This window comes from Cololabis saira, chromosome 16, assembly GCF_033807715.1.
Source record: "Cololabis saira isolate AMF1-May2022 chromosome 16, fColSai1.1, whole genome shotgun sequence".
NCBI classification, from domain to species: domain Eukaryota; kingdom Metazoa; phylum Chordata; class Actinopteri; order Beloniformes; family Belonidae; genus Cololabis; species Cololabis saira.
Window position 1 is genome coordinate 1023168 of NC_084602.1, and position 24430 is coordinate 1047597.

The window sequence follows — 24430 nt, forward strand, 5'->3', positions numbered from 1 at the left end:
GAAAAACTCCCCTTTAGGAGGGAAGAAACCTTGAGCAGGACCAGGCTCATAAGGGGGGACCCTCCTGCCGAAGGCCAGACTGGGGGAGTCAGGGACGTCAACAGCACACAGCAGGCAGGTGGAAGCAGCAGCGGGATGACCAGAGGTGGGGGGGGGCGTCAGCAGCACACAACAGTCATGTGGAAGCAGCAGCGGGATGACCAGAGGGGGGGGGGGGGGGCGGGGTGCAGGCAGGCAGGCGGGCGGGCGGAAGCAGCAACAGCAGACATCCACGTAGGCAGGTGGAAGCAGCAACGGGATGACCGGGGATGGGGGGGAGGGCCGGGAACACAGGCCAGAACGCAGCTCCCGAGGCTCCAGCCTGCAAACATACACAAAAGAGAAAAAAGGGGGGCCGGCACAAGAAACTACAGGAACGATGGACAAAAATGATAGCTATGAGATATTTATAATAAATAAAAATGGTAATGGAGAAGAGAGGCAGGGAAAAGGAGAGGAGAAGAAGGGTGAGAGGCACCGCCCAGCGGATCATGTCGTTGCCCCCCTGCAGCATAAGCCTATAGCAGCATATCTACCGCGAAGCTATATTTGAGACTAACTATTATAGTCTTGTTCTATAGCTGCGATTATGACTACTGACTCTAACACACTAGAGTTTACACTACCTAGAGATTTACAAACACCAGCTAGAGGTTTACTAAACACTAACTATAGGCTTTATTAAACAGAAAGGTTTTAAGTTTAGTTTTAAAGGTGGAGGTGGTGTCAGCCTCCTTAACCCAGATTGGAAGTTGGTTCCAAAGTAATGGTGCCTGATAGCAGAACGCCCGCCCTCCAAATCTACATTTAGATACTCTAGGAACTACGAGTAAACCTGCACCCTGGGAGCGGAGAGCTCTGCCAGGAACATAAGGCACTATCAAATCTTGTAAATACTGCGGAGCTAAGCCGTTTTGGGCTTTATATGCAAGTAATAAAATTTTAAATTGAATTCTGAATTTTACAGGTAGCCAATGGAGCAACGCTAACACTGGAGAGACGTGGTCTCTCCTGCTAATTCCTGTCAGCACTCGTGCTGCTGCATTCTGGATCAGCTGGAGCCTATTCAGCAAATTACTTGGACATCCTGCTAACAACACATTACAGTAATCTAGTCTAGAAGATACAAACGCATGAACTAGTTTTTCTGCATCACTCTGCGAGAGGATTTTCCTAATTTTTGCAATATTACGGAGATGGAAAAACGCTATTTTACAAAACTGATTAACATATGGTTTAAACGACAAATCCTGATCGAAAACAACACCAAGGTTTCTCACAGTTGCACTGGAAGCCATCACAACACCATCTAGTCCCTTCCTAAGATGCTCTGGACTAAGAATGATAACCTCTGTTTTATCTGAATTTAGAAGCAAGAAATTTCTGGACATCCAGTCCTTGATGTCCCTAAGACATGCCTGAAGTTTAACTAACGGTTCTGTTTCATCCGGCTTCATAGACAAATAGAGCTGCGTATCATCAGCATAACAATGAAAGTGTATGCCGTGATTCTGGATTATACTTCCCAACGGCTGCATGTATAAACTGAACAAGATTGGCCCTAGCACTGAACCCTGCGGAACACCATAACAGACCCTTGACTGTTCTGAAGAAACCTCATGTACATGAACAAACTGGAACCTGTCAGATAGATATGATTTAAACCAACGTAGAGCTGTCCCTTTAATCCCAACAACATGCTCTAACCTGTGCAGTAAAATGCCATGATCTACAGTGTCAAAAGCAGCACTGAGGTCCAGTAAAACCAATATGGACACTAATCCCTTATCTGAGGCCATAAGAAGGTCATTCGTAACTCGAACCAGTGCTGTCTCTGTGCTATGATGCATTCTGAACCCTGACTGAAAGACTTCAAACAGATCATTTCTATACAAATAGTCACATAACTGGCTTGAAACTGCCTTTTCCAGAATTTTAGATACAAATGGAAGGTTAGAAATTGGCCTATAATTAGCTAAGGTGTCTGGGTCAAGGGAAGGTTTTTTTTAAGTAAAGGTTTAATTACTGCCACTTTTAAAACCTGTGGTACATATCCTAAGCTTAGGGATAGGTTGATTTGGTCCAGTATTGTCACACCAATAAGAGAAAAAACATTTTTGAATAGTCGAGTCGGGATGGGGTCTAACATACATGTGGTAGACTTAGCTCTATTAACGAGTGAAGTCAGCTCAGGGAGGTCTATAGGATCAAAACAATCTAGAGTCAAGTCAGAACCTAGGGAAGTCGCTAAAGCTGAAGAAACGCCCACAACCGGCTGGTTGATTTCTTCTCTAATTCTCGTGATTTTACTGTTAAAGAAGCTCATAAAGTCCTCACTACTGAGAGCTGCAGGAATACACGGCTCCACAGAGCTGTGACTCTTTGTCAGCCTGGCTACAGTGCTGAACAGAAAACGTGGGTTACTTTTGTTATCCTCTATCAACGTTGAATAATAAGCTGTTCTTGCTTTGCGAATGGCTTTTTTATATACTATTAGAATATCTTTCCATTCACGGTAGGAGTCTACAGACTTACAAAGGTGCCACTTCCTTTCCATTTTACGCACGCTTTGTTTCAACATGCGAATATCTGAATTGTACCAGGGAGTTAAGCTCCTGTGGCTAGAAACCCTCCTTTTCAAAGGAGCAACTTCATCTAAAGCTGAGTGCAACAGATCAGCAGTGTTACTAACAAGAAAATCAACATCAGAGTAGGGCTGTGCGATTAATCGATTTTAAATCTAAATCGGATTTATTATTCAAGACGATGTTAAAAAAAGGAAAATGGGAAAATCGATTTTCCTTTTTTGCAGCTGGCTGCATTACAGACAGAGCTCATCTAGTCATCTTTGTTTGGTCAAGAAAATTTTAAATGTTGTCACTTTACTAAACTCAAGGAGGATTTACAGTATCTTTCAATTGCACTTCATTCCCAATAGGGAAATTTGTTTGCTATTTTTCTTTAAAAATAAAGATAAAATATTTGAAACAATGTATTCCATTGTCTTTTGTAGTTTTACCAAAAAAATCGAAATCAAAATCGAAAATCGGGTTTTCAGAGAAAAAAAATCGGGATTTTATTTTTGTCCAAAATCGCCCAGCTCTACATCAGAGGTAGAACCCAGGTCACTGGCCTCTATTGCTTCAGTAGAGGCTTCACTATTTTCCACTGTCGCAAGATGAGCAATGGTCTCCTTAAATTTAGCAATAGCTTCATCAGACAAACATCTGCTAAAATAATACCTCCTGCCCTGCACTTCAACATCAACAACATTCAATTCAAACGTTATTAAATAATGGTCGGATAAAAGGGAGTTAACAGGTGACACCAACAGATCATCAGTTTCAACACCGTAGGTGAGAACGAGATCGAGAGTATGATCAAAACAATGCGTCGGCCCGTCCACTTTTTGTGAGATACCCATTGATTCTAGAAGAGAATTGAAAGCTAATTTAAGATTATCGCTTTCAACATCCATATGAATATTAAAATCACCCACTATGATGAATTTATCTGTACTGATCAATAATCCAGAAAGGAAATCTGAAAATTCAGACAAAAACTCTAGATAAGCGCCAGCAGGGGGCCGATACACTACCACTAACACAACTGGCTTCTCTGATTTCCAGCTCGGAAATTTCAGACTAAGCGTGAGGCTTTCAAACGTATTATAATTGCACTTAGGTTCAATTTTTGTTTGGAGACTGGAGTTATAAATTGCTGCGACTCCTCCGCCTCGGCCCGTGTTTCTAGGAATGTGATGATTAAAGTAGCCGGGCGGAGTTGATTCATTCAAACTAACATACTCTTCCTCCTGTAACCATGTTTCTGTTAAGCAGAAAACATCACTCCTGGCTTCCGGCTTAGCTATACATGGGGTGAGACGTGCTTAGCGGAGCTCCTGCAGAGTTAATGTAATTCTCCATTTTTTGGCACTATTTGAATTACTCCCACGGCTTGGGTTTGAACAAATTTTTTTTTCAACGCGGTTACATCGTGAACTCACCAGAAAAATGCCTCCAAAGTCCATCAAAGCGGGGAATAACCCTCCAGCTAACCCGCGGCCTGCGGCTCACGCTGTCTCCTCGCCCCGCGGTGATTCTCCTCCTCCGGAAAGCACCTGCGCCGCGCCGGCTCCCGGCGCGGAGTTCAGCCAGCTCAAAAAGGAACTGCTCTCCGCGCTTCGCAACGATGTTGCGGCTATATTTAAGACAGAGCTTCAAGCAGCACTGAGTGACAATTTAACTTCTATTAAGTCCGAGCTGCTTTCACTTAAAGCGGATCTCTCCGGCAGTATTTCCTCCATGAAGGCGGACGTCGCGGGTCTTACAGCCACGGTTGCTGTGATGGAGCAGGCTCTCTCAAGCTGCTCAGACGACATAGTTGCTCTCCAGAAAAAAGTTGATCACTTGTCGAAAGAATGTGTGAGGCTGGAGGACAGATGCGAGGATTTGGAGTCAAGGTCTCGTCGGCAGAACATACGGATTATTGGTGTCCCGGAGGAGGATCCTGACTCTTCATCTGCAGCCGGTGTTTCCAGGCTGTTATCGGAAGCCTTCGCCCTCGACGCGGAGCTGGTGGTGGACAGAGCCCACCGCACCCTCATGCCGAGACCCCAGCCCGGTGCCCGGCCCCGCGCAATAGTGGCCAGGCTCCATTATTACACGGACTGCGCTGACATCCTCAGAAAGGCGAGAGAGCGGCAGCGGATAACGGTTCGGAATATGACCATCTCCGTCTTCCCGGACCACACCGCCAAGACAGCGCGGGCGCGCGCTGCCTTTTAATGAGGTGCGCCGTCAGCTGCGGGAGATTGAAGGAGTCCGGTATGGATTGCTGTACCCCGCCCGGCTGCGTGTAACTCATAACGGCCAACAACGTGACTTCACGGCGCCAGATGAAGCCTTGGCATTCATCAAGAAAATAAAAAAAGTGACTACCAGCTAGTTTTCTGGGACGATTTATCCAGCTTGCTGTCCATGCTGGACTCTGGCCCTGGGTGAGTGAGTGAGTCAATTCATAAAACGGGACTTTATGTCTTAATTAATTTTTTTTTAATTTTTTTATTTTTTTATTTTTTTTTTATTTATTTATTTATTTATTTATTTATTTATTTATTTTTTTTTTTATTTATCCAGCATGCTGTCCATGCGGGACTCTGGCCCTGGGTGGGTGAGTGAGTGAGTCAATTCATAAAACGGGACTTTATGTCTTAATTATTATTTATTTATTTATTTATTTATTTTTTATTTTTTTTATTTTATTTATCCAGCATGCTGTCCATGCGGGACTCTGGCCCTGGGTGGGTGAGTGAGTGAGTTAATTCATAAAACAGGACTTTATGTCTTAATTTTTTTTCTTTTTTATTTTCTTTTTTTTTTTTTTTTTTTTTTTTTTTTTTTTAATTTTTTTTTTTTTTTTTTCTTTCTTTCTATCTTTCAATGGGAACAGCACCGTTTAAAATTGAAGGCCTAATCATTTCTCTGGTATGTTGCCTTGATTAGAAATATGCACACACCCCTGTCTATTGTTTAATTTGTGTGTATGTGTGTGCGTGTCTGTGTGGGTGTGCGAGTGCATATATGTATATATCATTGTTCTACAGGCCAAAGATCTACTTAATTTAATTAATGTTTGTTGTTACCCTGACAAGACAGCGATTGTCAGAATGGCTCAGACTGTTGGTCTTATATGCCTGATATTTTATTTTTATTTTTTTTAAGGTTTTAACTCTGCAGGAGCTGACTTTGTTTTTGTTTTTGTATTTAGCTTTATAGTCGAAAGCATTTCTTTTTTGAGAATGGCTTCCGTTGAAGCCTGCACGGCTGTTTCCATCGTTTGGGGATGGGATCATCAAATGTGCGACGGGTGGGTGGGCGGGAGTTATGGGTTGTTGGCTTTCGGATTATGTCTCTGTAGGTATGTATATACTCCCGAGTTTTGTTTGTTTTGGTTTTCCTTTTTACCCCTTTTTCTTATATTTCTTCTTGTGGTGGGTGAGTCTGTCTTATTTTCTCTCAAAGAATGCCCATATGAACGATCGTAATCTGCACAAGCCTGATACTGGATCAATCATCAGATTCACTAGCTGGAATGTTAGAGGTGTGAATAATCCAATTAAGCGATCAAAGATTTTTTCACATTTGAAACGCTTGGACACTGACATAGCTTTCCTTCAGGAAACTCATTTGCGAAATAAAGATCATTTTAGACTTAAACGTGCTTGGGTGGGTGATATTTTTCATTCAAATTTTGATTCTAAGTCTAGAGGAGTAGCAATTTTGATCAACAGAAGAGTTAATTTCTCCGTCTCCAGGACAATATCCGATAAGAATGGTAGATATCTTATTGTGGCGGGCACTCTATACTGTAACCCTGTATTGTTGGTGAATATATATGCCCCTAATTTTGATGACCCCAATTTTACAGATAGGCTGTTTGGCAACCTCCCTTTCTTAAATACGCATATTACAATTCTGGGCGGTGATCTGAATTGTGTTATTAATCCTTCTTTGGACCGCTCGAATCCTCGTACTTTGACTCAATCCTCTATGTCAAAATCTATTACCGATTTTACAGTCAAGAACGGGCTTGTTGATCCGTGGAGGTTCTCACATCCTGGAGATAAGGAATTTTCTTTTTTTTCACAAGTACATCAGTCATATTCACGTATTGACTATTTTTTTGTTGATGGCTCTCTTCTTTCCAAAGTTACTTCTGTCATATACCACCCAATTGTTATTTCAGATCACGCCCCTCTAACTTTGAATATAACATTGTCTGAGCGCCCCCGTTTTTCTTCTCCCTGGAGGTTTAATCCATTGCTTTTATCCGACGATGCATTTAATGTTTCTATATCTGCTTCAATAGATGATTTCATTGCATTAAACAAAACAGATTCTACCAGTTTTTCGCTAGTATGGGAATCACTCAAAGCATATTTGCGAGGACAGATTATCTCTTATTCAGCATATGCCAGTAAAATCCGCAGGGCTAAATTACAGGAGCTCACATCTAAAATTCAGGACATAGACAGACTTAATTCAGTTAACCCAAGTCCGAATTTACTGAAACAACGGCTTGATTTGCAATCAAAATTCGATCTTATAGCGACAGCCGATTCTGAACGTCTCCTATTACGCGCTCATGCCAACTATTATGAACACGGCGATAAACCAAGCAGGTTATTGGCTCATCAATTAAAAAGGCAAGCAACGTCGAGACTGATTCCCAGCATTAGAGATTCTACTGGCACACTTACCACCGATCCAGTCGCCATCAACACAATTTTTAAGTCATACTACTCCTCTCTATATGAATCAGAATCTCCACTTGACACAGCAGAAATGACCTCCTTTCTTGAAAGTATCACTGTTCCTACTATCAATTTGGATGTGGCTAATGGCCTCGATGCTCCTTTTAGCTTGCAAGAAATTGCTGCCGCCATTGAAGCTACGCAAAGCAACAAGGCCCCTGGTCCGGATGGGTTCGGCGCTGAGTTTTTCAAAAAATTCAAAGACAAATTAGCCCCCCTTCTACTCTCAATGTACAATGAGTCCCTTGATCATGGCTCATTGCCTCCTTCTTTAATGCAGGCGTCCATTGCCCTCCTTTTGAAGAAGGACAAAGACCCTGAATCATGCACTTCTTACAGGCCCTTGTCTTTACTGAATGTGGATGTCAAAATTTTAGCAAAAGCACTAGCAATTCGTCTTGATAAGATCCTTCCTAGCATCATATCTGAGGAGCAGAATGGTTTCATCAAGGGACGCCAGCTCTTTTATAATGTTCGTACACTCCTAAATGTGATTTTCTCTAAAGATTCTTCCCCACTTCCTGAAGTTGTTATCGCGATTGATGCTGAAAAAGCGTTTGATCGTGTCGAATTTAACTATCTTTTTGCAACACTTCATAAATTCGGATTTGGACACAGGTTTATATCTTGGATTAGACTTCTTTACACTTCCCCTCAGGCCAGCATTCACACCAATGACAACTACTCCACTTATTTTACATTATCACGTGGCACGAGACAGGGCTGCCCTCTCTCCCCTTTGCTTTTCGCTCTATCCGTCGAACCACTTTAAATTGCTTTAAGAACTCTTCCTTTATTTCGCGGAATCTCTAGGTCCAATGTGGAACTCAAATTGTCACTTTATGCAGACGACCTCCTTTTATATGTATCTGACCCTTTAACCAGCATTGCACCAATATTATCTCTGTTGAAGAATTATGGATCCTTCTCCGGCTATAAGGTCAATCTTCACAAGTGTGAATGCTTCCCCATAAACACTTCTGCTTTACTACTCAAACAATCTGATATCCCCTTTAAACTCAGCCCGTCGGGCTTTAGATACTTAGGGATTAATGTGACCCGCACTCTGCCCTCTCTTTTCACCGCTAATTTTTCCTCACTGGTAACTCGAGTGAAGGCGGACTTACAGAGGTGGAACTCCCTACCATTGTCGCTAATAGGAAGAGTTAACACAGTGAAGATGACTGTATTGCCTAAATTTCTTTTTTTGTTCCAATGCACTCCTTTATTTCTACCAAAATCTTTTTTTAAATCACTTGACCAAATTGTTTCCAACTTTTTATGGGCCGGTAAGACACCCAGAGTGAGGTATTCGCTTCTCCAAAAATTTAAATTTAATGGGGGTCTAGCACTACCAAACTTTTTGCTTTACTATTGGTCAGCGCATATTCACAAACTAATTTACTGGCTTCAGTCTCCTGAGTTATTATGGTGCAGATTGGAGGCTCAGTCACTCTCTTCATCCTCTGTAACGGCCCTACTCTCCTCCTCTTTACCATTGAATCCCTCTAAGTTCACAAATAGCCCTGTGGTGCTTTCCTCCCTTAAGATTTGGTCACAGTTTAGGCGCCATTTTAAATTTGCTTCTCCATCCGCCTATACACCTGTTACTAAGAATCATCTGTTCCCTCCATCACTAATAGACACCACTTTTATGATTTGGCACAGCCGGGGCATTAAGCACTTCAGGGATCTGTATAAGGATGGGATCTTTTCCACATTTTCAGATCTGAGGTCAAAGTTCAATTTGCCTGCCTCCCATCTGTTTCGCTACTTCCAGCTTCGACACTGTGCCTCTGCTCTGTTTCCATGCTTCCCTTCCCTTCCTGCTAACCAACCGTGGGATGATCTTCTAACAATGAAACTTAGTCAAAAGTCTCTCATATCTAGGATATATGCACTGTGTATGACATTTGATGGTCATTCTGTAGATAAAGCTCGGGAGGGTTGGGGACGGGAGTTGGGCCTGGACTTCACAGGGGAGCTGTGGGATAAAGCTATCCGTAGCATACGATCTAGCACGCCTTGCGCTAGACTTGAACTTATTCAATTCAAGGTGCTGCATAGAGCCCACCTATCAAAATCCCGATTATCCGAAATATATCCCAATGTTGCAGACTTATGCGACAGATGCCAGGGCTCTCCCTGCAATTTAAGTCACATGTTTTTCTCCTGTCCTAGATTACAGAAATTTTGGAGTGACTATTCTGTGATCATGTCTAAGGTTCTGGTGAAAAATGTTGTTATGACCCCCCTCATAGCAATATTCGGACTTTCGGTTGACTCCTCACATATCAGCCCCGTACAGTCAGAAGTATTGGCTTTCACATCTCTTCTAGCTAGACGTCGTATCCTACTCTCATGGAAATCCCCCAAGTCTCCGTCTATTGCTCTTTGGCTTAGTGATGTTATGTTTTTTCTAAAATCTGAAAAGGTGAGATATTCAGTAAAAGGCAACTCATCTAAATTTGTTCGTAAATGGCAATCTTTCGTAGATTATTTTAACTCATTGAAGACTCTACCCACCGACTGATCCCTCCCCCTTACCTTAATTTTCTTTTCATTCCTTTCATTTATTTATTTGTTTTGATTATTGTTATTTATGCTGCATTTTATGCTGCTTGCTTTTTTTTTTTTATTATTATTTCCAATTAATGGGATATTAGTGATGGGCATTTGCATTTATCACTGCATTTGTTTTTGTATGCCGCATTTGCTCATCCATACTCTACTCCATTGTTCATTTGTTGCTCATCTGTTTATTTTTTTTTTTATTTAACTCTACAGAGACTCTGTTCTTAGTTCTGTGTGTTTATAAAAAAAAAAAAAGGACAATGTATAATGCATAATTCATATTTTTGATTATTTGTGTCCATGTTGTCATTGTATGTTGTTTTCTTTTCTAAAAAGATCAATAAAAAAAAAAAAAAAAAAAAAAAAAGAAAACATCACTCCTACTCTCTGTAATTATATCAATTCAATTCAATTCAATTTTATTTATATAGCGTCTAATACAACAGATGTTGTCTCTAGACGCTTTCCAGAGATCCAGAACATGAACATAAACATAAACATAAACATAAACATAAACATAAACCCCCGAGCAATTATTATATAAACAATGGCAGGTAAAAACTCCCTTAGTGGGAGAAAAGCCTTAAGCCAAACAGTGGCAAGGAAAAACTCCCCTTTAGGAGGGAAGAAACCTTGAGCAGGACCAGGCTCATAAGGGGGGACCCTCCTGCCGAAGGCCAGACTGGGGGAGTCAGGGACGTCGACAGCACACAGCAGGCAGGTGGAAGCAGCAGCGGGATGACCAGAGGTGGGGGGGGGGGGGCGTCAGCAGCACACAACAGTCATGTGGAAGCAGCAGCGGGATGACCAGAGGGGGGGGGGGGCATCAGCAGCACACAACAGTCATGTGGAAGCAGCAGCGGGATGACCAGAGGGGGGGGGGGTGCAGGCAGGCGGAAGCAGCAACAGCAGACATCCACGTAGGCAGGTGGAAGAAGCAATGGGATGACCAGAGGGGGGGGAGGGCCGGGAACACAGGCCAGAACGCAGCTCCTGAGGCTCCGGCCTGCAAACATACACAAAAGAGAAAAAAGGGGGGCCGGCACAAGAAACTACAGGAACAATGGACAAAAATGATAGCTATGAGATATTTATAATAAATAAAAATGGTAATGGAGAAGAGAGGCAGGGAAAAGGAGAGATCATCATTACTAACAGAGACTTGGAGCTTAACGATCGTATATTTAGTAGTCCGCATCTAATTTTTCGGTCTCTTATTGGTACCAAATGTGCATTGGTTTTAATTTTTACATGATTTATTTTGGTTAACGCCTCTATAACGCCGCACCTGGTGAACTAGTGGAGGGCGGGGAACTGCAACTACTTCTATTTTGCTAGGCACCTGGTTAGAGTTACCAGTTACATCATGTAATCTTATAGTTTTGTTGGCAGGCGTTGGTCCTCGAGAAGCAGCAGAGAAGTGTGTTAAACTACAGCTCTGCATCCTGGCCTGGACCCTGCGATGTCAGGGAGAGGGTCTAAAGAAACAGGCCAAATTACTAGAGACAAGAGCAGCACCATCCCGGGTGGGATGAATGCCGTCTCTTCTAATCAGACCGGGCTTTCCCCAGAACGTTTCCCAATTGTCAATAAAGGCCACGTCGTTTTCTGAACACCACCGATACAACCAGCGACGGAGCGAGAGCATGCGACTAAACATGTCATCACTGGTCAGATTGGGGAGGGGGCCAGAGAAACCTACGGAGTCCGACATGGTTTTGGCGTAGTTACACACCGAGACAATATTCATTCTGGTTACTTCCGACTGGCGAAGACGGGAGTCGTTAGCTCCGACATGGATGATAACTTTACCATATTTACGATTACCCTTTGCCAGTAGCTTCAAATTTGCTTCTATGTCGCCCGCTCTGGCCCCCGGGATACACCTAACTAAGGTCTCTGGAGTCGGCTTCACATGTCTGACTATGGAGTCGCCAATCACCAGGGTCGGTTTCTCAACGGGTGTGTCGCTGAGTGGGGAAAATCTGTTAGACACATGAAGCGGGTGGTGGTGTTCCGTGAGCCCTTTAAGACTACGCTTCTTCCGAACCGTCACCCACCGGTCCTGACTGGCCGGCTGCTCGGGAGCTGCAGGGGCGCGGCTAGCCTCAGCTGCTATGGGCCGGTCCGCCGCTAGCTTAGCCTGGTTAGCTGAGGAGGCTATCGGACTATGGTCAAATTGGCAGAACCGGACCTCTAACTGACTGAGCCTCGCCTCCAGCCCTGTAAATAAACTACATTTTAAGCACTTACCGTCTTCACTAAAGGAGGCAGAGGAATAACTAAACATTTCACACACTGAGCAGCAAAGAGGTGAAACGGTGGGAGACGGAGAGGCCATGCTAAGATGCTAACGGAGGCTAACGGACAGAAAATGTATCGGTGATTGGTGACAGTGAAAGTTACGGACGAGAAAATGAGCGAGTGTTGAAATAAAGACAGTAATGTACCAGATATAGTGCTATTTTACCAGAAAACAGTCTAAGTTTAAGACAAAAAAGTCGGGAGAGATCTGTGCCTGCACGCCGTGCAGCAGCAACAGACCGCAACACCAGGAAGTGACGCGATGCGTGACGCAGTACGTTACCCAATCAGCAAGCACGCAAGCAAAACCAAACCAAAAAAATATATGACTTCACATACACGCGCTGGGTGACGCCTCCGCTCCAACGCCGTTGCTACGGCAACCCGTCAGATCAGTCAATGATGTGGCCCAGTCTGAAAAGAGCCAGATCCCATTTGGACACAGTGTGCTAAAAACAGTGTGGACAGTCAGCCCTGAAAATCGGATATGAGAAGGAATCAGATATGAATCAGATTTGCCTGCAGTCTGAACGTGGCCTCAGTGTTCCCTGACACTTGACATGACTGTCAGGGAATCTTGTCATGGATGAGGTGCCATTGTTGTTCAACCGTTTACATTTTTATTCGATAAAAAGCAAACTCAACCAGCTCGAGTATGGGAGACAGACTTGGTCATTCAAGATCTTTGCCTCAACTTTATTTGTGCTGTAATCCATTTTCCAATCGAAATGGAACACTGTATTATTCATTCTGCTATTTTGTATCAATAGTCATATTACTCTGTTCAACGCACCTTCTAGATAGATAGATAGATTTATTTATAGTACCCTTGGGTAAACTTGGTTCACAGTGAGTGCCTCCTCATACAATACAATCTAAAACCATACACTCAACAACACAGGATAATATAAAGTTGTTAGGTTCTAAATCATCACAACACAAATTAATAATTTAGAAAAAGACACCAGAGGCTATGGAATGATTTTTCAGGCGCTCCTGCAGGAGGGGAAAGCAATACTGACAGAGGCAGCCCCCTGACAGCAAATGCTTCCCAAAGACCCTCCCTTGCAGGAAGCTTTTTATTTGGTAAAACTGACAGGAAACTTGACCATATTTGGAACAATGAATGTATAGATGGACAATTGACAAAAACAGGAAACAGATGGTCACACACATGTGATTTTTCAGTTAAAGAGGCTTGGTATGAAGAAACAAACAGACATCCTTAAAACACAAAGGGTCAAGAGGTCAACTAAAACAGGACCTCTCTCTTGGAGGTTTGAACAGATGGTTCAAATAACCCTTAGCTAACTTTTAAAGACAATGAGACGGCTGTCAGTCGACCCCCCTGAAGTAGCTGCCCTGTTATCTGTTCAGAGCATGTGATGGGGGTTTTGAAACAGATGCGTCTAAAGACAATGGTTGATTTGACCAACCAGGAAGTCAGCAGTTTTAACCTCCTGCGTGTGTCATGAGGATAAAACAGGCAGTTTTCTAATTCTGATTCTGGCAGTTTCACAATGATAAACTTGGATTAATCTCACAAAAGTAACAACAGTGCTTTGGCTAAAAGAACAAAGAACAAGGAGGACTGCCCCAAGAATCAAGATAAGTTAAAACATCAGTAGATAAAAACACTAAAATATTCAAACCAAGCAAAAGGATAAAAAATGTGCCTTTTCATAAAAACAAGAGACCAGGGTCTGGTGGTCTCAAAGGAGCTTTGAGACCACCAGAATGCACCATTTTGAGTCTATTTTTCAAAATTTTTCGGGGGAGCATGCCCCCGGACCCCCCTAGAGGGTTCGGGCGCATTGCGCCCTCACTCGTCCGCGTCGAGAATTTTCCTCTTTTTTTAGAAAGAGCTGTTCTGATGCCTGGATGATAATATAAAAGGAATTGTATATTTGACAGAACCTATATTGACACTACCACATTTAAAGGGGCTTATTTCTAAGTATTGGTATTACTCAGGATACAAGGTAAATGTGGATAAAACAGAGGCTATGGATGTAAATGACAGGATTCCACAAAGTGTGAAACTTCAAAGTGGCAAGGAATGGGGCAAACTCGTAAAACCTACCCCCATAGAAGAGTTCCTGATGGAAATACAAATGGGAAACGGAGACAAGAAAATAATTAGTAAATTATATCATATATTCTTATCTATGAATTTACATAACTCCCTACAGATTAAGCAGAGATGGGAAGCAGACACGAACATGGTCATATCACAGGACACCTGGAAGGAGGTGTGCACTGAGGCACACCTGGTCACAAATTCAAATACATGGAGGGAATTTAAATGGAAAATAATCACTAGATTCTTCAGAACGCCAGAAATAGTATCCAAAATGGGCCCGACGCATCCTAGCTTGTGCTGGAGGAATTGTGGAACACACATTGCCAATCACACCCATATATTCTGGCTATGTCCTACGTTAAGTGTATTCTGGAGAGAGGTATTTGATGCCCTCAAAGAGGTTTTTCTACAGGATATCCCACAAGACCCTGTAGTGGCACTACTGGGAGTAATACCCACAAGCCTGGACGGGAGGGCCAAGAAATACCTTTTAAATATATTACTTACAGCAGCCTTGAAGTGCATAACCATTAGATGGCTGAAACCAGACCCTCCCACATACAATATATGGATCCAAAAAGTATGGGATCTCTATCAAATGGAGCAAATCACCTACTCATTAAAGAGGATCTATTATGAAAAACACGTTTTTTCTTCTTTTAACATATATAAAGTGGTCTCCCCTCACCCTGCCAGCACAGAAAAGATGATACCCCACGAAAATCTGCAAGGTTTCCCCCCCCCCCCGCCTTACAGAGTCCCCCAGTGTCATGTGGTTTCTGTGAGCCGTTTGGATTTGTGCATTTTCTTTACGTCACCAAAATGCAAACCACGCCCTCGGTCTCCTCTGCTGAAACCACGCCCACAACCAGCTCTGTCCGCAGGCTGGAGCGGTGCTTCCTTCAGCCAGTCGGACGCGGCGCCGCAGCGGGGCGGATCCGGGTTAAATCATCCAGGTTCCCGGGTGGTTTGGGAGCTGGGTCCTCGGGGGTCTGTCCCAGGTCGGATCAGCTTCACCCTCCGAGATTTTCAGCCAAATCTGTCGGTTTGATCCCCTGTAACGGGCGATGTGTCCGGAGCGGATCTGTGCGCCCGCCGTGGGGTTGCAGCGCCCGTCGCGCAGCATCCGCCGGGCAGATCCGGCTGAAATTCCGCTGGTCGGTCCCCGGGAGTCCCTGCTACCAGTCCAGGCGGGTTCCTGCGGTCCCGGCCGGTCGGAACCGGTCAGATTCCCCGGTTAAAGCCGCTGTGATGCGCGCTGCTCCAGCCTACTTCCTGGTCCCAAAGCGGGGTCCGTCCGACTAAATTGTCCAGGTTCCCGGCCGCTTTGGGAGCAGGGATTTCTGGGGTACGTCCCAGGCTGGACCAGCTTCACCCTCCGAGATTTTCAGCTAAATCTGTCGGTTTGATCACCGGTAACGGGCGATGCGCCCCGGAGTGGCTCCGGGGCCAGCGTTCAGCATCCGCCGGGCAGATCCGGCTGAAATAGTGCATAAATGTCATTTATATACAACTCATATTTTATTTTTTTTAACAATAAAGTTGCCATTTGTGAAAATTCAGTGTTGTGATTTATTTACAGGCTCGGGCTGCTCTGGCGGAGCAAGGTTTATTCTCCTCCCCTGCTACACGTCATTCAGGGAGCCAATCAGCACAGAGTCTCATTATCATACCCCCCCTTCCCTTAGAATGGAGCACAGAAAAAGGGGTTAGAAGCGGTAAAACTAGTGACAGGGCCCACAGGCTGAATTTATGATTTATGTAGAAAAAACAAACTTTAGATTACATACATATATACATTAAATGCCATAATATGTCCCCTTTAAGGCTGCAAAAATCCACCTTTATTAAGCGGTGGAGCCCTGTCATGGCTCTATTAATAAAGTGAGGTCTATTACCCAATGTTGCTCGACCCACCTGCCTAATTCTTACTGTATTCCCTCTGTACACAGACTTAATACACATCCCAATTTTTCCTAGAGTAAATATGGTGCCTGCTTTTCTCCGTTGTGCCGTGGAGTGGACAATTATTATTATTGACTTTATCTTTTTTTTTTTATTTATGGTTTTGTTGTTATATACGTATATTTTGGAGTGAATAATAATGTTGATGTTTTTCTCTTGTTTTATTTGCTTAATACTTAAGTATAATGTGTACAGATGTTGTATGCAGCTGAAAAAAGAAAGAAGAAAATGTATGTGGTGTATTGTTGTTGAAAACTAAATAAAAATTAAGTAAAAAAAAAAAAAAAAAGACTTCATGACCACAGAGGTCATAAATAAAAGTAAATAAATACATACAATTTTACATCATAAAAAACATTGATTCATGCTCACCTTATAAGTGTAAGAGGAGATTCATTTTTGTTAAGAAGGTTATTTTGGTGATTATTATTTTATAAATATATTCTTTATATTCTGATGTAAATCGGGGACTATAATGACACTAGTCAGTTTATCTGTAGTGACCTTAATAAGGTAAGGTTTAACTCTACACCAGCCTTACATAAGTAAAAGTTAAGAGCTGAAAACCCTGCAAGAGTCCCGTGATCGGGACCAAAACGATACTAGTATCGCGAAATTTCGTGGCACGATATATTGTTACACCCCTAGTGTTGACATGTTAATCTCATGTTGTGGTCAGTCTAGGGGCTGGTTCTGGGATCAGTCTAATTTCTGATGTCCTTCCAGATCAGAGTTCTGTGCCGGAGGCGCCGGTTCCGGCGGAGGTTCTGTCTCCACCAGGGCTCCAGACGGTGGCGAACTCAGGTACTTACCACAGCTCTTATTTTGAAAACAGTCCTCACCTTGTCCTGTGAGCAGTTCCTGTCCATTCAGTCATGGTGAATATCTGCAGCTTCCCTCGCCCTGTCCTCATATATTTATTTTATTAATATATATATATATATATATATATATATATATATATGTGTATATATATATATATATATATATATATATATATATATATATATATATATATATATATATATATAATATATTTTTGTTGTTGTTGTCTTTGGGATGAAACGCATAACTGACGATAGGATCTATGTGACTGGCAAGTGTTTTTTTTTGTTTTTTTTATTGAGGCCAGTGGGGTGGCCAGCAAATTTGTAGGGGGGCCATGGCCACCCCTGGCCCCCCCTGGTGGCGCCACTGCCCTGGCCCTGCCCTTGAGAGGTTCAGGTGTGTCCTGCAGCAGCCCGGTCTGATCTGAGCCGCTCCAACACCGCAGTAAATCTACTGGGTGTGTAGCGTTCAGCGTGGTGACCTGGTCTGGTCCAGCGTGGTTACTGGTCAGGTCCAGCGTGGTTACTGGTCAGGTCCAGCGTGGTTACTGGTAGGGATGTCCCGATCAGCCACCCCTGGCCCCCCCTGGTGGCGCCACTGCCCTGGCCCTGCCCTTGAGAGGTTCAGGTGTGTCCTGCAGCAGCCCGGTCTGATCTGAGCCGCTCCAACACCGCAGTAAATCTACTGGGTGTGTAGCGTTCAGCGTGGTGACCTGGTCTGGTCCAGCGTGGTTACTGGTCAGGTCCAGCGTGGTTACTGGTCAGGTCCAGCGTGGTTACTGGTAGGGATGTCCCGATCAGCCACCCCTGGCCCCCCCTGGTGGCGCCACTGCCCTGGCCCTGCCCTTGAGAGGTTCAGGTGTGTCCTGCAGCAGCCCGGTCTGATCTGAGCCGCTCCAACACCGCAGTAAATCTACTGGGTGTGTAGCGTTCAGCGTGGTGACCTGGTCTGGTCCAGCGTGGTTACTGGTCAGGTCCAGCGTGGTTACTGGTCAGGTCCAGCGTGGTTACTGGTCTGGTCCAGCGTGGTTACTGGTCAGGTCCAGCGTGGTTACTGGTCAGGTCCAGCGTGGTTACTGGTCAGGTCCAGCGTGGTTACTGGTCTGGCCAGCGTGGTTACTGGTCAGGTCCAGCGTGGTTACTGGTCTGGTCCAGCGTGGTTACTGGTCAGGTTCAGCGTGGTTACTGGTCTGGTCCAGCGTGGTTACTGGTCTGGTCCAGCGTGGTTACTGGTCAGGTTCAGCGTGGTTACTGGTCAGGTCCAGCGTGGTTACTGGTCAGGTCCAGCGTGGTTACTGGTCTGGTCCAGCGTGGTTACTGGTCTGGTCCAGCGTGGTTACTGGTCAGGTCCAGCGTGGTTACTGGTCAGGTTCAGCGTGGTTACTGGTCAGGTCCAGCGTGGTTACTGGTCTGGTCCAGCGTGGTTACTGGTCTGGTCCAGCGTGGTTACTGGTCTGGTCCAGCGTGGTTACTGGTCTGGTCCAGCGTGGTTACTGGTCAGGTCCAGCGTGGTTACTGGTCTGGTCCAGCGTGGTTACTGGTCAGGTTCAGCGTGGTTACTGGTCTGGTCCAGCGTGGTTACTGGTCTGGTCCAGCGTGGTTACTGGTCTGGTCCAGCGTGGTTACTGGTCAGGTCCAGCGTGGTTACTGGTCAGGTCCAGCGTGGTTACTGGTCTGGTCCAGCGTGGTTACTGGTCAGGTTCAGCGTGGTTACTGGTCAGGTCCAGCGTGGTTACTGGTCTGGTCCAGCGTGGTTACTGGTCAGGTCCAGCGTGGTTACTGGTCTGGTCCAGCGTGGTTACTGGTCAGGTTCAGCGTGGTTACTGGTCAGGTCCAGCGTGGTTACTGGTCAGGTCCAGCGTGGTTACTGGTCAGGTCCAGCGTGGTTACTGGTCAGGTCCAGCGTGGTTACTGGTCTGGCCAGCGTGGTTACTGGTCAGGTCCAGCGTGGTTACTGGTCAGGTCCAGCGTGGTTACTGGTAGGGATGTCCCGATCAGGTTTTTTTGCCCCCGAGTCCGAGTCCTTTGATTTTGAGGACTTGCCGATACCGAGTCCCGATCCGATACTTTTATAAAACAATAAAAAATGAAGAAGAGAAAAGAAAATTATGCAGGATGACCCTTTTATTATATTTTAACATGTGTAGTGTAAACTGAGCACATAGGAGGTAGGCAGCTTGAACATTCTTAAGTGAGTATAAAAAAATGTTCTTCACATTAGAAGTAGAACAACTAGTAGTGCAACATTGGAACAATCAAACATTAGAACAGGTTTGTGGTGTTAAAAGCAGCTTTGTCCTTGTCACCCCTCGAAATCCCCATTTGACAAATCTTACAGTTTGCGACAGCATTGTTCTCCTCGTTCACTCTGAAGTAATTCCACACAACAGACATGATAGCATAGGGCTGCTTCAGCTTCAAAACAAACAGGCGTGCTCTGCGCGCATGCGGTGTATGGCTGCCGCTCCGAGCCCACTACTCCACGTGTGCGTTGATTTATGGTCCCGCGTCACACCAACGCAGAGCCTTCAACGTAGGGTCTGGCGTAGGGTGCGCGTCGCCGCGAACCCTACGCTGTAGACTCTGCGTCGGTGCGACGCGGAACCATAAATCAACGCACAGGTGGATGTTGGCGCCAGTGAGTATTTTCACCGGACATTTTGACCGGAGAGATTATAAAATACCGGACTTCGGCATATTTTACCGGACAAAGTCCGGCAATTACCAGACAACGGAAACCCTGATATATATATATCCGATTCCTGATCGGCTCATAACGTCCGAGTCCGGATCGAGTCTGCAATCACGTGATCGGCCCCGATTTCCGATCACGTGATCGGATCGGGACAACTCTAGTTACTGGTCAGGTCCAGCGTGGTTACTGGTCAGGTCCAGCGTGGTTACTGGTCAGGTCCAGCGTGGTTACTGGTCTGGTCCAGCGTGGTTACTGGTCAGGTCCAGCGTGGTTACTGGTCAGGTTCAGCGTGGTTACTGGTCAGGTCCAGCGTGGTTACTGGTCTGGTCCAGCGTGGTTACTGGTCAGGTTCAGCGTGGTTACTGGTCAGGTCCAGCGTGGTTACTGGTCAGGTCCAGCGTGGTTACTGGTCAGGTCCAGCGTGGTTACTGGTCTGGTCCAGCGTGGTTACTGGTCAGGTTCAGCGTGGTTACTGGTCAGGTCCAGCGTGGTTACTGGTCAGGTCCAGCGTGGTTACTGGTCAGGTTCAGCGTGGTAACTGGTCTGGTCCAGCGTGGTTACTGGTCAGGTTCAGCGTGGTTACTGGTCAGGTCCAGCGTGGTTACTGGTCAGGTTCAGCGTGGTAACTGGTCTGGTCCAGCGTGGTTACTGGTCAGGTCCAGCGTGGTTACTGGTCAGGTCCAGCGTGGTTACTGGTCAGGTCCAGCCCGTCACCTGTCCTGTCTGGTTGCAGGTGGGAAGAGCGCTGAGAGGAACCTGCAGCACCGGGACCAGCGGCCAGCAGAAGGCCAGCAGAGCCCGGTCCCCAGAACCACACCGGTCTGGGGGCAGCCCGCTGCTCCCCCCACGGCGGACACCCAGAGACGCTGGAGGACGGTTCCCAACATCCTGTCCCGCAGGAAGACGGCAGCTCCAGGGACAACCCTGCAGGGTAAGACAACACTGCTACCTGCTGAGTGTTGAAGTTACAACAAGCTTTCATTGAGCTGCTTATGGAAGGTTTATTTCATTTTTAAGATTTCAAATTCCACATTTCTAGATCACATTATATATAAATATTTAACAACCTTAATTTATCACTAACAGATCATCAGATCGATTCTTACAGAGCACCAACAATTCAAGGTACTTGTAGTACCAGTGCCCGTCTCTGGTGTAGTACTGCCCGTCTCTGGTGTAGTACTGCCCGTCTCTGGTGTAGTACTGCCCGTCTCTGGTGTAGTACTGCCCGTCTCTGGTGCAGTACTGCCCGTCTCTGGTGTAGTACTGCCCGTCTCTGGTGCAGTACTGCCGTCTCTGGTGTAGTACTGCCGTCTCTGGTGTAGTACTGCCGTCTCTGGTGCAGTACTGCCGTCTCTGGTGTAGTACTGCCCGTCTCTGGTGTAGTACTGCCCGTCTCTGGTGCAGTACTGCCGTCTCTGGTGTAGTACTGCCCGTCTCTGGTGTAGTACCAGTGCCCGTCTCTGGTGTAGTACTGCCGTCTCTGGTGTAGTACTGCCCGTCTCTGGTGTAGTACCAGTGCCCGTCTCTGGTGTAGTACTGCCGTCTCTGGTGTAGTACCAGTGCCCGTCTCTGGTGTAGTACCAGTGCCCGTCTCTGGTGTAGTACTGCCGTCTCTGGTGTAGTACTGCCCGTCTCTGGTGTAGTACTGCCCGTCTCTGGTGCAGTACTGCCGTCTCTGGTGCAGTACTGCCGTCTCTGGTGTAGTACTGCCCGTCTCTGGTGTAGTACTGCCCGTCTCTGGTGTAGTACTGCCCGTCTCTGGTGTAGTACTGCCCGTCTCTGGTGTAGTACTGCCCGTCTCTGGTGTAGTACTGCCGTCTCTGGTGTAGTACTGCCCGTCTCTGGTGTAGTACTGCCCGTCTCTGGTGTAGTACTGCCGTCTCTGGTGTAGTACTGCCCGTCTCTGGTGTAGTACTGCCCGTCTCTGGTGCAGTACTGCCGTCTCTGGTGTAGTACCAGTGCCCGTCTCTGGTGTAGTACCAGTGCCCGTCTCTGGTGTAGTACTGCCGTCTCTGGTGTAGTACTGCCCGTCTCTGGTGCAGTACTGCCGTCTCTGGTGCAGTACTGCCGTCTCTGGTGTAGTACTGCCCGTCTCTGGTGTAGTATTGCCCGTCTCTGGTGTAGTACTGCCCGTCTCTGGTGCAGTACTGCCGTCTCTGGTGTAGTACTGCCCGTCTCTGGTGTAGTACTGCCGTCTCTGGTGTAGTACTGCCCATCTCTGGTGTAGTACTGCCCGTCTCTGGTGTAGTACTGCCCGTCTCTGGTGTAGTACTGCCCGTCTCTGGTGCAGTACTGCCGTCTCTGGTGTAGTACTGCCGTCTCTGGTGTAGTACTGCCCGTCTCTGGTGTAGTACTGCCCGTCTCTGGTGTAGTACTGCCCGTCTCTGGTGTAGTACTGCCGTCTCTGGTGTAGTACTGCCCGTCTCTGGTGTAGTACTGCCCGTCTGGTGTAGTACTGCCCGTCTGGTGTAGTACTGCCCGTCTGGTGCAGTACTGCCGTCTCTGGTGTAGTACTGCCCGTCTCTGGTGTAGTACTGCCCCTCTCGGGTGTAGTACTGCCCGTCTGGTGTAGTACTGCCGTCTCTGGTGTAGTACTGCCCGTCTCTGGTGTAGTACTGCCGTCTCTGGTGCAGTACTGCCCGTCTCTGGTGTAGTACTGCCCGTCTCTGGTGTAGTACTGCCGTCTCTGGTGTAGTACTGCCCATCTCTGGTGTAGTACTGCCCGTCTCTGGTGCAGTACTGCCCGTCTCTGGTGTAGTACTGCCCGTCTCTGGTGTAGTACTGCCCGTCTCTGGTGTAGTACTGCCCGTCTCTGGTGTAGTACCAGTGCCCGTCTCTGGTGTAGTACTGCCCGTCTCTGGTGTAGTACTGCCCGTCTCTGGTGTAGTACCAGTGCCCGTCTCTGGTGTAGTACTGCCCGTCTCTGGTGTAGTACTGCCCGTCTCTGGTGCAGTACTGCCCGTCTCTGGTGTAGTACTGCCCGTCTCTGGTGTAGTACTGCCCGTCTCTGGTGTAGTACCAGTGCCCGTCTCTGGTGTAGTACTGCCGTCTCTGGTGTAGTACTGCCCGTCTCTGGTGTAGTACTGCCGTCTCTGGTGTAGTACTGCCCGTCTCTGGTGTAGTACTGCCGTCTCTGGTGTAGTACTGCCCGTCTCTGGTGTAGTACTGCCCGTCTCTGGTGTAGTACTGCTCGTCTCTGGTGTAGTACTGCCGTCTCTGGTGTAGTACTGCCGTCTCCGGTGTAGTACTGCCGTCTCGGGTGTAGTACTGCCCGTCTCTGGTGTAGTACTGCCGTCTCCGGTGTAGTACTGCCGTCTCGGGTGTAGTACTGCCCGTCTCTGGTGTAGTACTGCCCGTCTCTGGTGTAGTACTGCCCGTCTCTGGTGTAGTACTGCCCGTCTCTGGTGTAGTACTGCCCGTCTCCGGTGTAGTACCAGTGCCCGTCTCTGGTGTAGTACTGCCGTCTCGGGTGTAGTACTGCCCGTCTCTGGTGTAGTACTGCCCGTCTCGGGTGTAGTACTGCCCGTCTCTGGTGCAGTACTGCCCGTCTCTGGTGTAGTACTGCCGTCTCTGGTGTAGTACTGCCCGTCTCTGGTGTAGTACTGCCCGTCTCTGGTGTAGTACTGCCGTCTCTGGTGAAGTACTGCCCGTCTCTGGTGTAGTACTGCCCGTCTCGGGTGTAGTACTGCCCGTCTCTGGTGTAGTACTGCCGTCTCTGGTGTAGTACTGCCCGTCTCTGGTGTAGTACTGCCCGTCTCTGGTGTAGTACTGCCGTCTCTGGTGTAGTACCAGTGCCCGTCTCTGGTGTAGTACCAGTGCCCGTCTCTGGTGCAGTACTGCCCGTCTCTGGTGTAGTACTGCCCGTCTCTGGTGTAGTACTGCCGTCTCTGGTGTAGTACTGCCCGTCTCTGGTGTAGTACTGCCCGTCTCTGGTGTAGTACTGCCCGTCTCTGGTGTAGTACTGCCCGTCTCTGGTGTAGTACTGCCCATCTCTGGTGTAGTACTGCCCGTCTCTGGTGTAGTACTGCCCGTCTCTGGTGTAGTACTGCCGTCTCTGGTGTAGTACTGCCCGTCTCTGGTGTAGTACTGCCCGTCTCTGGTGTAGTACTGCCGTCTCTGGTGTAGTACTGCCCGTCTCTGGTGTAGTACTGCCCGTCTCTGGTGTAGTACCAGTGCCCGTCTCTGGTGTAGTACTGCCCGTCTCTTGTGTAGTACCAGTGCCCGTCTCTGGTGTAGTACTGCCCGTCTCTGGTGTAGTACTGCCGTCTCTGGTGTAGTACTGCCCATCTCTGGTGTAGTACTGCCGTCTCTGGTGTAGTACTGCCCGTCTCTGGTGCAGTACTGCCCGTCTCTGGTGTAGTACTGCCCGTCTCTGGTGTAGTACTGCCGTCTCCGGTGTAGTACTGCCGTCTCGGGTGTAGTACTGCCCGTCTCTGGTGTAGTACTGCCGTCTCGGGTGTAGTACTGCCCGTCTCTGGTGTAGTACTGCCCGTCTCTGGTGCAGTACTGCCCGTCTCTGGTGTAGTACTGCCGTCTCTGGTGTAGTACTGCCGTCTCGGGTGTAGTACTGCCCGTCCAGATTTCTTTTTCTCGCTGAATCAATTACCGGTAAATCATTTTGAAGC

At 46.7% G+C, this 24430-nt stretch overlaps 1 protein-coding gene across 1 annotated transcript in view; it reads left to right on the forward strand.

The window, feature by feature from the left end:
• mgaa (MAX dimerization protein MGA a) overlaps positions 1–24430 on the forward strand; it is a 92806-nt gene that overhangs the window by 57978 nt on the left and 10398 nt on the right. The window contains exons 20-21 of the mRNA XM_061744462.1: positions 17007–17084; positions 20536–20733. Coding sequence (XP_061600446.1) covers positions 17007–17084; positions 20536–20733 — 276 coding nt within the window. The remainder of the gene's footprint in view (positions 1–17006; positions 17085–20535; positions 20734–24430) is intronic.